The 12,544-nt window shown below is 44.3% G+C and overlaps 1 protein-coding gene across 1 annotated transcript in view; it reads left to right on the forward strand.

Annotated features, from left to right (window-relative positions):
- Nucleotides 1-12,544, forward strand: part of spata1 (spermatogenesis associated 1) — a 62,799-nt gene that overhangs the window by 42,042 nt on the left and 8,213 nt on the right. The window contains exons 6-9 of the mRNA XM_048539400.2: nucleotides 4,073-4,220; nucleotides 4,323-4,377; nucleotides 10,922-11,024; nucleotides 12,113-12,238. Coding sequence (XP_048395357.1) covers nucleotides 4,073-4,220; nucleotides 4,323-4,377; nucleotides 10,922-11,024; nucleotides 12,113-12,238 — 432 coding nt within the window. The remainder of the gene's footprint in view (nucleotides 1-4,072; nucleotides 4,221-4,322; nucleotides 4,378-10,921; nucleotides 11,025-12,112; nucleotides 12,239-12,544) is intronic.

Genomic DNA, 12,544 nt, shown 5'->3' on the forward strand with positions numbered 1-12,544 from the left:
CCGGATGCTCTGGTTTCCTACCACAGTCCAAAGATGTGCAGGCCAGGTGGATCGGTCATGCTAAATTGGCCATAGTGTTCAGGGGTGTGTGGGTTATAGGGGGATGGGTCTGGGTGGGATGCTTCAAGGGGCGGTGTGGACTTGTTGGCCCAAAGGGCCTGTTTCCACACTAGGGAATCTAATCTAAGTACAGTGAAAAGCTTTGCTTTGCGTGCTGTGCTGGCTGATCATACCACACAAAAGTGCAATAGTTTAATAGAACTGAGCAAGGAAGCACAATGTTACAGCTTCAGAGAAGGTGCGCAGAGAGTGGGCAACGTTAAATTTAAAATTTAAGATGTCCATTCAGAAGGATAATAACAGCAGGGAAGAAGTTGTTCTTGAATCTGTTGGTCCATGCGTATTTGCTTCTCTATCTTCTGCCCAACGACAGAGTTTGGAAGAGATTATAACTGGGGTCGGAGGGGTCTTTGATGTTGGCTGCCTTCCTGAGGCAGCAAGAAGTGTATTGCACTTCTGTTAAAAATCTATCTCTTCATTAAATGTACTCAGTGTCCAAGCGGCCATGCTGTCTGGGGGAGTTAATTTCACAGATTCATTAGCCTTTGAGAGAAGTAATTTCCCCTCATTCCTGTTTAAAAATCACCTATCCCTTACCCTAAACCCATGAACTCTCATTCTAGATTGCCCTACAAGAGGAAACATCCTCTCTACATCCACTTTGTTAATTCCCTTTAGCCTCTTATACCTCTGTTAGATCTCCTCTCATTCTTCTAAAGTCCAGAGAGTACAGGCCTAAACTGCACAATCTCTCTTCGAAGGGCGTGCCTTTCATCTCTGGATTCAATCTAGTGAACCTTCTCTGAACTGCTTCCAATACAATTGCATCCCTCCTCAAATAAGGGACCAAAATTGTACACAATGTTCTAAGTACAGTCTCGCTGAAGCCTTGTACGTTTATAATGACACTTCCCTATCTTTATGCTCCATTCTATTAATAGTTAATGCCAAAATTCCATATGCCTGCTTTATTACCTGCATACCATTCCTTCTTAAAACCCTTGATTGAACCTGCCATCACTGCATTCTCAGTCAGTGCATTTCAGACCCTAATGGCACAGTGGCTCAGTGGTTAGCACTGCAGCCTCACAGCACCAGGGACCTGGGTTCAATTCCAGCCTTGGGCGACTGTCTGTGTGGAGTTTGCACATTCTCCCTGTGTCTGCATGGGTTTCCTCCCACAGTCCAAAGATGTGCAGGCTAAGTGGATCAGCCATGCTAAATTGCCCATAGTATTCAGGGGTGTGTGCGTTATAGGGGGATGGGTCTGGGTGGGATGTATCAAAGGGCCGTGTGAACTTGCTGGGCCGCAGGGGCCTGTTTCCACACTGTAGGGAATCTAATGTTTAAAAAAAACCCCATCCCTGCACAAAATATTTCTCCTTGCGTTACCATTGCTTCTTTTGCCAATCGCTTTTGATTTTTCCACTCCTGTCATACTCAAGCTTTCTACTGATCTCTGTCAAATCTCCCCTCAACCTTCTGCCCTCCAATGAGAAGCGCCTCAACCTCTCCAATCAACACACACAATGGAGATGCCGTATTCCTGTGGACCTTTCCTGCGCCCTCTGTAAACAGTTCATATCCTTCCTGAAGTGTAGAGTTTGGAATTGAATAGAATACGTCAATTGAAGCCAAATCTTTGTTAACTCTGTATGTCTGTGTCCTCAAATGTGGCCGGACCTGCTGAGTTTCTCCAGCATTCTCTGTTTTTATTTCAGCTTTCCAGCATTTGCAGTATTTTATTTGAAGTTGAGCTGCGAGGGAATTTCCTTTCTTTAAGAGCTTGATGTTTGCAGAACTCGCCTCATCTTCAAAGAGTCACAGAATTGTTACAGTTAGGAAAGTGGCCATTCTGCCTATCATCTGTATTACCGAGTGCCAATCTCCTGCTTTTTCCCTCTATCCCTGCACACCATTTCTATCCAAATAATCAGCCAACAGCCTCTTGAATGCCTCAGTTAAACCTGCCTCCACCACTTTTCAATGCAGTGAATTCCATGCTGTGTGAAAAAGCTTTCTTCTCAGATTACCCCCTGCTTCATTTGCACATCACCTTGAACCTATGACCTAGCGTTCTTTTCACTTTTACGAACAGGAACAACTTCTCCCTATCTACTCTATCCAGCCCACTCATGGTTTTAAAACCTTCCATCAAATCTCCCGTTAACCTTCTTCTGTCTGAGCTGACCAGTCCCAACTTCTTCAAACTCGTTTCAACTGAAGTTTCTTATTCCTGTGCAATTCAGAGTGGGGAGCATTTGGGAAATAGCATTCATTACATGAGATTCAATATTAAGATGGAAAGGATAAAAACAGCCGATGATTAAGATTCTGCACTAGAAGAGGATACATTTAGATTTGAAAATGTCAGTGTTGAGCAACTAAACAGTCACGTGATAGATGAAACGCGTTAAAAAGGCTGCAGCACGATAGGTAGAGAAGTCACCAAGCCCAGATTGGATGCATCTTTGATCGCTGAGACAGGTAAAGGAACAAATTGTGGAGCTGCTGACAGAAATTTTCCAGGCCTCTCTGAGCACAGGATTAGTCCCTGGGGGCTGGAGGGTTGCAAATGTGACACCATTGTTTAAGAAAGGAGCAAAGGATAACCCAGAAAATAGCTTGACCGCAAAGTTGGGGGGCGGGGTACTGATGGAGGGCATAATACAGGATAAGGTACATAGACAGTTAGAGAAAATTAAGATAACACCAGAAAGTCCGTATGGCTTTGTCAAGGGCAGGTCATGTCTGGCAAATTTAAGGAAGTCTTTAGATGAGCTGACACAGGCAGTGGATGAGGGTAGTCCTGTGGATGTTGTATATTTAAACTTTCAGAAAAGCATTTGATATGGTGCTACGTGGCAGGCTGGTCAACAAATTAGAAATGGTCGGGATTGCTGCGTCCTTAGCAGCATGGATTACAAGTTGGCTACAGAACAGGAAACAGATGGTAGATACAGATGGGCATTTCTCAGATTGGAGATGAGTTGAAAGTCCTCCCCGCTTCGCTTTCTCTGATCCATATAAATGATTTGGAGCGGGGCATTGAGGGCAAAATCTCTAAGTTTGCAGATGGTACTAAGCTAGGGAGAATAGTGGATTGTGAAGATGATGCTGAGTGATTTCAAAAGGACATTAACAAGTTGGTCAAATGAGCTGACACTGAGCAGGTGAATTTTAATATAAAGAAATGTGAGGCAATGCATTTTTTGTAGAAGAAACACAAAGACAATACAGGCTGAATGGTACAACATTGAGGGGAGTACAGGAGCAGAGTCACCTTGAGGTTCAGGTTCATAATTCTCCAAAGGTGGCCAGGCAAGTTGAAACAGTTAAGAGGATTTGATAGGATCCTTGGGTTTATAAATAGAGGTATAGAGTATTAAAGCAAGAAAGTGAAGCTACATCTGTACAAATTATTGGTAAGACTACATTTGGACTATTGTGTTCAGTTCTGGGCACCTTATTTAAAGAATGATGTTAAAGCCCTGGAGAGAGTGCAAAGGAGATTTACCAGAATGATGCCAGGAATGAGGGATTTTAGATACCAGGAAAGATTAGAGAGATTGGGCTTATTCTCCTTGGAGCAGAGAAGATTAAGAGGTGACCTGATTGAGGTGTTCAAAATTATGAACAACTTTGACGGGGTAAAGAAGGATATTCTGTTTCCACTGGTTGGTTTGTCAGGAACTTCTTTACTCAGTCGTACCTGTGACTCATTCTGCCTGATTATTGTCTTTCACAACTGCTTGAGAATTTAATTCTGCAACTGCTATAGTCTCTTGTTACAGTTACAAAGGCAGCCAGAATCGGCTGTGTATGTTCCAAGGGCTGGTTCAGAGATTTGAAAGCTGCCAGTCCAGCACCTATTCCCCTTGGCAATTTGAAGACATCAGCCTGTCTGCTCCTCTAATGCTGCTTGGCCTGCTGTGTTCATCCAGCTCTACACCTTGTTATTACTAATGTGAAGACAGTGATTTGATTGTAAGCGGGCTTTTTTGTTTTGTAGATGTTCCGGCCTCGAGTGTCATTCAGATGGACATTAGTTCGGTTGCTAAACAGAGCAGGATTCAGAGTAATAGCACCGGTGACTCGGGGCTATCAGAATCACTGGATGAGAAAGAATTGGAATATTGTGAAAACCTAAGAAAGAAGAGGTAATAATCTTTTTTGTCATTGTTTTCTTTCCACAATTACTTCAATGCTGTACCTGTGTTTGAAAACTGTGCTTCAAAATCTACTCCAATTCTGTTTTGCAGTGAGCAAGCAAATCAAGGCCCAGAGTCTATCAATGATGGACAAAGAACTAATCAGGTATTGAATCTGCTTCTGGTCAGGGAGGAAGTTAGTTTGCCCTTTTCCAATTGTTCAATTCCCTCACTATCTTACCGAGGTTGTATCTTCAATATCCACAGCCTCCACCACAGATGAACAGAAGCAGCTGTGTGTACCGTCTGCAAGATACGCTGCAGCAACTTGCCGAGACATCATGTTCAAAACCCATGACCATACAGCACAGAAACAGGCCCTTTTGGTCCAACTCACCCACACCGACCATATTCCCAAACTAAACTAGCCCCACCTTCCTGTAAAAACCGAAAGAACTGCTGTAAATCAGGAACAAAAGCAGAAGTTGCTGGAAAAGCTCAGTAGGTCTGGCAGCATCTGTGAAGGGAAAAACAGAGTTAATGTTTCAGATCTGGTGATTAAGGAAAAAAACTCTGTTTTTTCCTCAGTCACCAGATCTGAAATGTTAACTCTGTTTTTTTCCTTCACAGATGCTGCCAGACCTGCTGAGCTTTTCCAGCAACTTTGTTTTAGAACATAGAACATAGAACAGTACAGCACAGAACAGGCCCTTCAGCCCACAATGTTGTGCCGACCATTGATCCTCATGGATGCACCCTCAAATTTCTGTGACCATATGCATGTCCAGCAGTCTCTTAAATGACCCCAATGACCTTGCTTCCACAACTGCTGCCGGCAACGCATTCCATGCTCTCACAACTCTCTGCGTTTTGTTCCCATTTCCCTTGGCCCATATCCCTCCAAATCATCCCTATTCATGAACTTATCCAAATGTCTTCTAAACTTGTAACTATACCTCATCCACCACTTCTTCTGGCAGTTCATTCCACACACAAACCACTCGCTGCGGAAAAAAGTTGCCCCTTGTGTCCTTTTTAAATCTTCCTCCTCTCACCTTAAAAATATGCCCCCTTGTTTTGAGCTCTCCTACTCTGGGGAAAAGACCTTTGCTAGTCACCTTATCTGTGCCCCTCATGATTTTATAAACCTTAATAAGGTCACCCCTCAACCTCCTATGCTCCAGTGAAAAAGGTCCCAGCCTGTCTAGCCTCTCCTTATAACTCAAGCTCTCTAGTTCTGGAAATATCCTTGTAAATCTTTTCTGAACCCTCTTCATTGTAATAATATCCTTACTGTAGCAGGGCGACCAGAACTGTCCACAGTACTGCAGAAGAGGCCTCATCAATGTCCTGTACAACCTCAACATGACATTCCAACTCTGACATTCAAAGATCTGATGAATGAAGGCAAGCATGCCAACTCTGCTCTTAACCACTTTGTGTACCCGTGACTCAAATTTCAAATAACTATGTACCTGAATGCCTAGGTTTCTCTGTTCAACAACACTACCCAGAGCCCTAACATTAACTGGATAAATCCTGCCCTTGTTCATTTTTACCAAAATGGAAAATTTTGCATTTAACCAAATTAAACTCCATCAGAGGAAGTTGTGGATAGCACGTACAGCAAATTGGTCACACCACAGGTAGGATTGTTGAGAGAGAAAAGGAATAGGTGACCAAAAGGCAGGAAAAAAAAACAGGAAGGCAGTGCAGATGTCCCCTGCGGTCCTCTCCCTCCAAAACAGGTATACACAGTTTGGATACTGTTGGGGCAGATGGCTCACCAGGGGAAGGCAGCAGTGGTCAGGTTCATGGCACCATGGCTGGCTCTGCTGTACAGAAGAGTGGGAAGAAGAGTAGAAGGGCTTTAGTCATTGGAGATTTGATTGTAAAGGAAGTAGTCAGGCGGTTCTGTGGTCAAAAATGAGCCTCCTCAATGGTATGTTGCCTCCCAGGTGCATAGAGGCACTAATGATATGGCTAATAAATGAGATGAGAACTTACAAGCAGAATTTAGGGAGTTAGGAGACAAGTTAAAAAGTAGGACCTCAGAGGTAGTAATCTCAGGATTGCTACCAGTGCCACATGCTAGTCAGAGTAGAAATGAAGAAACAGGGAGGATAAATGAATGGTTTATGGTGCAGGAGGGAGGGGTTCAGATTTTTGGGACATTGAGATCAGTTCTGGGGGAGGTGGGACTATTACAAATCGGACGGTCGACACCTGGGCAGGACAGGAACCAATGTCCTAGGGGCTGCTTTTGCTAATGCTGTTGGGGAGGGTTTAAACTAATGTGGCAGGGGGATGGGAACCAAATGAGGAGGTTAGTGGACAGTAAGAAGGTTGTAACTAAAGCCTGGAAGGAACTAGATAATGAAGTCAGTGTGACTAAGGGCAAGAGTAGGCAGAGAGCATATGATGAACACAGAGGGACAGGTGGTCTGAGGTGCAATTGTTTTAATGTAAGAAGTGTAGTGGGTAAGGCAGATGGATTAGTACCTGGGAGTATGATGTTATTGCTATTACTGGGACTTGGTTGAGGGAAGGGCAAGATTGGCAACTAAATATCCCAGGTTACAGATGCTTCAGATGGGATAGAGAGGGAGGTAAAAGGGTTGGAGGAGTTGCATTACTGGTCAAAGAGGATATCACAGCTGTGCTGAAGGAGGGCACTATGGAGGGCCTGAGCAGTGAGGCAATATGGACAGAGCTCAGAAATAGGAAGGGTGTGGTAACAATGTTAAGGCTGTACTACAGGCCTCCAATGGCGAGCATGTGATAGAGGTACAAATATATAGACAGATTATGGAAAGGTGTAGGACCAACAAGGTGGTGATGGGAAATTTTAATTTTCCCAACATTGACTGGGATTTACTTAGTGTTAGGGGTTTAGATGGAGCAGAATTTGTAAGGAGCATGCAGGAGGGTTTTCTAGAGCAGTATGTACATAGTTCAATTCAGGAAGGGGCAATACTGGACCTGGTGTTGGGGAATGAGCCCGGCCAGGTGGTTGAAGTTTCAGTAGGGGATTATTTTGGGAATAGTGATCACAATTCCATAAGTTTTAGAATAGTCATGGACAAAGATGAGTGGTCCTAAAGGAAAAGTGCTGAGTTGGGGGAAGGCCAGCTATAGCAAAATTCGACAGGAGCTAGGGAATGTGGTTTGGGAGCAGCTGTTTGAGGGTAAATCATTTGATATGTGGGAGGCTTTTAAAGAGAGATTGATTAGAGTGCAGGACAGACATGTCCCTGTGAAAATGAGGGATAGAAAGAGCAAGATTAGGGAACCATGGATGACAGGTGAAATTGTGAGACTATCAAAGAGGAAAAAGGAAGCATACATAAAGTTTAGGCAACTGAAAACGGACGAAGCTTTGGAAGGATGTTGGGAAAGTAGGGCCAATCTGAAACAAGGAATTAAGAGGGCTAAAAAGGGTCACGAAATATCTTTAGCAAACAGGGTTAAGGAAAATCCCAAAGCCTTTTATTTGTACATAAGGACCAAGAGGGTAACTAGAGAAAGGGATGGCCCACTCGAGGACAAAGGAGGGACGTTATGCGAGGAATCAGAGAAAATGAGAGATTCTTAATGAGTACTTTGCATCAGTACACACTGAAGAGAGGGACATGATGAATGTTGAGGTTAGGGATAGATGTTTGATTACTCTATGTCAAGTCAGCATAAGGAGGGGGGAAGTGTTGGGTATTCTAAAAAGGCATTAGAGTGGACAAGTTCCCAGGTCCGGATAGGATCTATCCCAGGTTACTGAGGGAAACGAGACAGGAAATAGCTTGGGCCTTAACAGATAGCTTTGAAGCATCCTTGAGCATAGGTGAAGTCCTGGAGGGCTGGAGAATTGCTAATGTTGTCCTGTTGTTTAAGAAGGGTAGCAAGGATAATCTAGGTAATTATAGACCGGTGAGCCTGACGTCAGTGGTGGGGAAGCTGCTGAAGAAGACACTGAGGGATAGGATCTATTCACATTTGGAAGAAAATGGGCTTAATAGTGATAGGCAGCATGGTTTTGTGCAGGGAAGATCATGTCTTACCAACTTAATAGAATTCTTTGAGGAAGTGACAAAATTGATAGATGAAGGAAGGGCTGTAGATGTCATATACATGGACTTCAGTAAGGTGTTCGATAAGGTTCCCCATGGCAGGCTGATGGAGAAAGTGAAGTCGCATGGGGTCCAGGGTGTACTAGCTAGATGGATAGAGAACTGTCTGGGTAACAGGAGACAGAGAGTTGTAGTGGAAGGGAGCTTCTCAAAATGGAGAATTGTTACCAGTGGTGCTCTACAGCGATCCGTGTTGGGACCACTGTTGTTTGTGATATACATAAATGATCCGGAGGAAGGTATAGATGGTCTGATCAGCAAGTTTGCAGATGACACTAAGAGTAGTGGAGTAGCAGATAGTGAATGGGACTGTTGGAGAATGCAGCAGAATATAGATAGATTAGAGAGTTGGGCGGAGAAAGGGCAGATGGAGTTCAATCCAGGCAAATGCGAGGTGATGCATTTTGGAAGATCCAATTCAAGAGCGAACTATGTGGGAAATGGAAAAGCCCTGGGGAAAATTGATGCACAGAGAGCTCTGGGTGCTCAGGTCCATTGTACCCTGAAGTTGGCAACGCAGGTCGATAGAGTGGTCAAGAAGACATACAGTATGCTTTCATTCATCGGTCGGGGTATTGAGTACAAGAGTTGGCAGGTCATGTTACAGTTGTATAGGACTTTGGTTCAACCACATTTGGAGTACTGTGTGCAGTTCTGGTTGCCACATTACCAAAAAGATATGGATACTTTGGAGATGGTGCAGAGGAGGTTCACCAGGATGTTGCCTGGTATGGAGGGTGCTAGCTATGAAGACAGGTTGAGTAAATTAGGATTATTTACATTAGAAAGACGGAGGTTGAGGGGAGACCTGATTGAAATCTACAAAATCATGAGGGGTATAGATAGGGTGGATAGCAAGAAGCTTTTTCCCAGAGTGGGGGACTTAATTACTAGGGGTCACAATTTCGAGGTGAGAGAGGAAATGTTCAAGGGAGATATGCATGGGAAGTTCTTTACGCAGAGGGTGGTGGGTGTCTGGAATGCGAAGGTGGTAGAGGCCGGCACGATAGCATCATTTAAGATGTGTCTAGACAAGTACGTGAATGGGTAGGGAGCAGAGGGATACAGATCCTCGTAAAACAGGCGACAGGTTTAGATAGAGGAACTGGAACGGCGCAGGCTTGGAGGGCCGAAGGGCCTGTTCCTGTGCTGTAATTTTCTTTGTTCTTTGTTGTTCCTCAAGGTATAGAGGAGACGTCAGAGGGAGGTTCTTCACCCAGAGAGTTGTGAGCGCATGGAATAGTTTGCCAGTGGTAGTCGTGGAAGCGGAGTCATTAGTGACATTCAAGCGACTGCTGGACATGCACATGGACAGCAGTGAATTGAGGGGAATGTAGGTTAGGTTATTTTATTTTTGGATTAGGATTATTCCACGGCACAACATCGTGGGCCGAAGGGCCTGTACTGTGCTGTACTTTTCTATGTTCTATAACCCATTCACACAATTAATTAAGATCCCTTTGTTATCTTAGCCTTCTTCACTGTACACTGTACCGCCAATTTTGGTGTCATCTGCAAACTTACTGACTATTCCTCCTAAATTCTCAGCCAAGTTGTTTTATGAAAATGACAAACAACACTAGACCTAGTACTACTTCCATCTAGAAGGACAAGAGCATGGGAAAATCCCACCTGTGAGTTCCCCTACAAGTAACTCACCATCCTGACTTGGAAATATATTGTCATTCCTTCATTGCTGATGTGTGAAAATCCTGGAATTCCCGAACTGTGCTGCAGTGGTTCAAAAATGGGGCCGACCACCTTCACAAGTTCACTTCGCTCTGGGCCAGAGGGATCTTGCTTGCCCTGAGGTCCCTGAAGGTGGCACAGGAGGATAATAGAATGGTTAAGAAGCAGAATTGCCTTTATCAATCGGGTCATGGATGTTAAGAGCAGGAAAGTCATGTAGGAGCTGTATGATACTTTGTTGAGGTCACAGCTGGAGCACTGTGTGCAGTTCTGGCCACCGAACTGTAGGAAGGATGTGATCGCACTCGATGGGGTGCAGAAGACATTCACCAGGATATTGCCTGGGATGGAGCATTTCAGCGATGAAGAGAGGCTGGATAAGTTCAGGTTATTTTCTTTGGAGTAGAGAAGTTTGGGAGGGTTCGGTGTTTCTCATAGAGGTGTGTAAGACTCTGTGGGGCATGGACAAGTTGACTGGAGAGCAGCTGTTTCCCTTTGTTGAAGAGTCAAGTACAAGGGGTGCAGCATTTTAAGGTGAAAGACAGGAGGATGAGAGGGGACTTGAAATTTTGTTGGGGGTGGTGGGACTCTTGAATGCACTACCAGGGACGGTAGTTGAGGTGGGAAACCTCACTGCCTGTAAAAAGTATCTGGATGTCATAACATTTGCGGCTGTGGATCTAGCGCAGGGAAAGTGGGGCAAGTGTAGATTTAGAATAGTTTCTGTTGCTAAGACTCAAAGGGATAAGGGGCCTCTTCTGTCCTGTAGGACTCTTCTATGACAATAAACACTTTTCTTGTCAGTGACACTCACACCAATGAAAACAAATGGAAAAATGGATTTGTACTCACCCTTGTCTATTCTTTTGTGTGTTTCTTTTTGCTATGTGGATGCAGACCATTGGTTATTCGACTGTTACAAAGAACTATTCCCTGCCTCCTCCTCCACCTCCACTAGATCTCAACCTAAGAGCCCAATCTGAGTTTGTTCCAACAGAGAGTAAGTACCTGCTGTCATTTCTGATTCCTACATCTAGTGAGATTTTGAAGGTTTTAGATCTCTTTAGAAGGGAAGGGCCAATCAAGGAATAGGGGCAACACTGGGAAATGAAACTGAGGCACCATTAGCCATTTCAGAACAGCACGAGGGGCTGAGCAGCCTTGTTCTGCTCCAGTGTAGCAGCGTATAAGAGCCAAGTGGAATGCTGTAACTGTTTGGAAAAGCTGTGCCTCATTTTTCTCAATCACTAAAATAACCAAGAGCTGGTTTGGGACACCCATTACAAATGTAGCTGGATTCCCCTTCCCACATTGAGGTGGCCATCCTTTAATCAATGTTCTTCTTTCTGAGATAGTGGACGATGGAGGAGGAGATAAAGTGGTAACCCTTTGTTATTATGCTTCGTGGTCGGAGGCAAATGAGTGGATGTTAGCCTTTTACAAAGTAACGAAAGAGATGGGCCAATTGGACTGTTCCTTTTCCGTGATGACACTTGAGTTCAGAAGAAATAGTGGAAAGAGAAGGCCATTCAGCCCATTCCATTAGATCATGGCTTATCTGGACCATAGATTGCGTACAATGGAAGCAGGTTATTTGGTAGTGAATCCAAACTGACCCTCCAAAGAGCATTCCATTCAAATCCACCCTATCCCTGTAACCCCATGGCTAATCCAGCAAGCCTGAACACTATGGACAATTTAGCATGGCCAATCCACCTAAGCTGCACATCTTTGGGATGTGGGAGGAAACCGGAGCACCCGGTGGAAATGTACGCAGATACAGGTGAATATGCAAACTCCACACAGTCACCTGAGGCTGAGATCAAATCCAGCTCCCTGGTGCAGTGAGACAGCTGTGCTAACCTTTGAGTCACTGTACCACCCTATTTGACGGTAGCCTTAATGATTCTTCCCACATAAGTTTCGACTCCCACCTTAGGTTTGAACTTAAAATGTGTACTACACTTTGTGATATACTTTGAAGCGTCCCAGCTACATTAGACTCAAACCCAGATCCAAGCATTTTCCATCCTTTTACAAGAATTTGCATTCTTCTGAATATTACGTGGCTTTTTGTTTCTTTTAAAGAGGAGCAGCTCATTGCCCAAATAAATGCGACAAAGCAAGAGAGAAAATGCCTTGAGAGGGCCAGGGAAGAACTTGTAAAGAAAGCGAAAGGATTGTTAGCACAGAATCGATTACGGAGGAACCAAGGTAAGGGCTAATCAGTGCCCTCAATTCTCAAAGGAAATAGAAATCAATGTACTAATCCTCGAGGCACTTTATAGCCACTGAGATAACAAGGTGTAGACCTGGATGAACACAGCAGGCCGAGCAGCATCAGAAGAGCAAGAAAGCTGATGTTTCGGGCCTAGACCCTCCTTCGGAAAAGAAGGGTCTAGGCCCGAAACATCAGCTTTCTTGCTCCTCTGATGCTGCTCGGCCTGCTGTGTTCATCCGGCTCTACACCTTGTTATCTCTTATTACAGCCATTGAAGTACTTTTGAAGTTTAGTCCTTG

The sequence above is a fragment of the Stegostoma tigrinum genome, chromosome 8, assembly GCF_030684315.1.
Source record: "Stegostoma tigrinum isolate sSteTig4 chromosome 8, sSteTig4.hap1, whole genome shotgun sequence".
Lineage (NCBI taxonomy): Eukaryota > Metazoa > Chordata > Chondrichthyes > Orectolobiformes > Stegostomatidae > Stegostoma > Stegostoma tigrinum.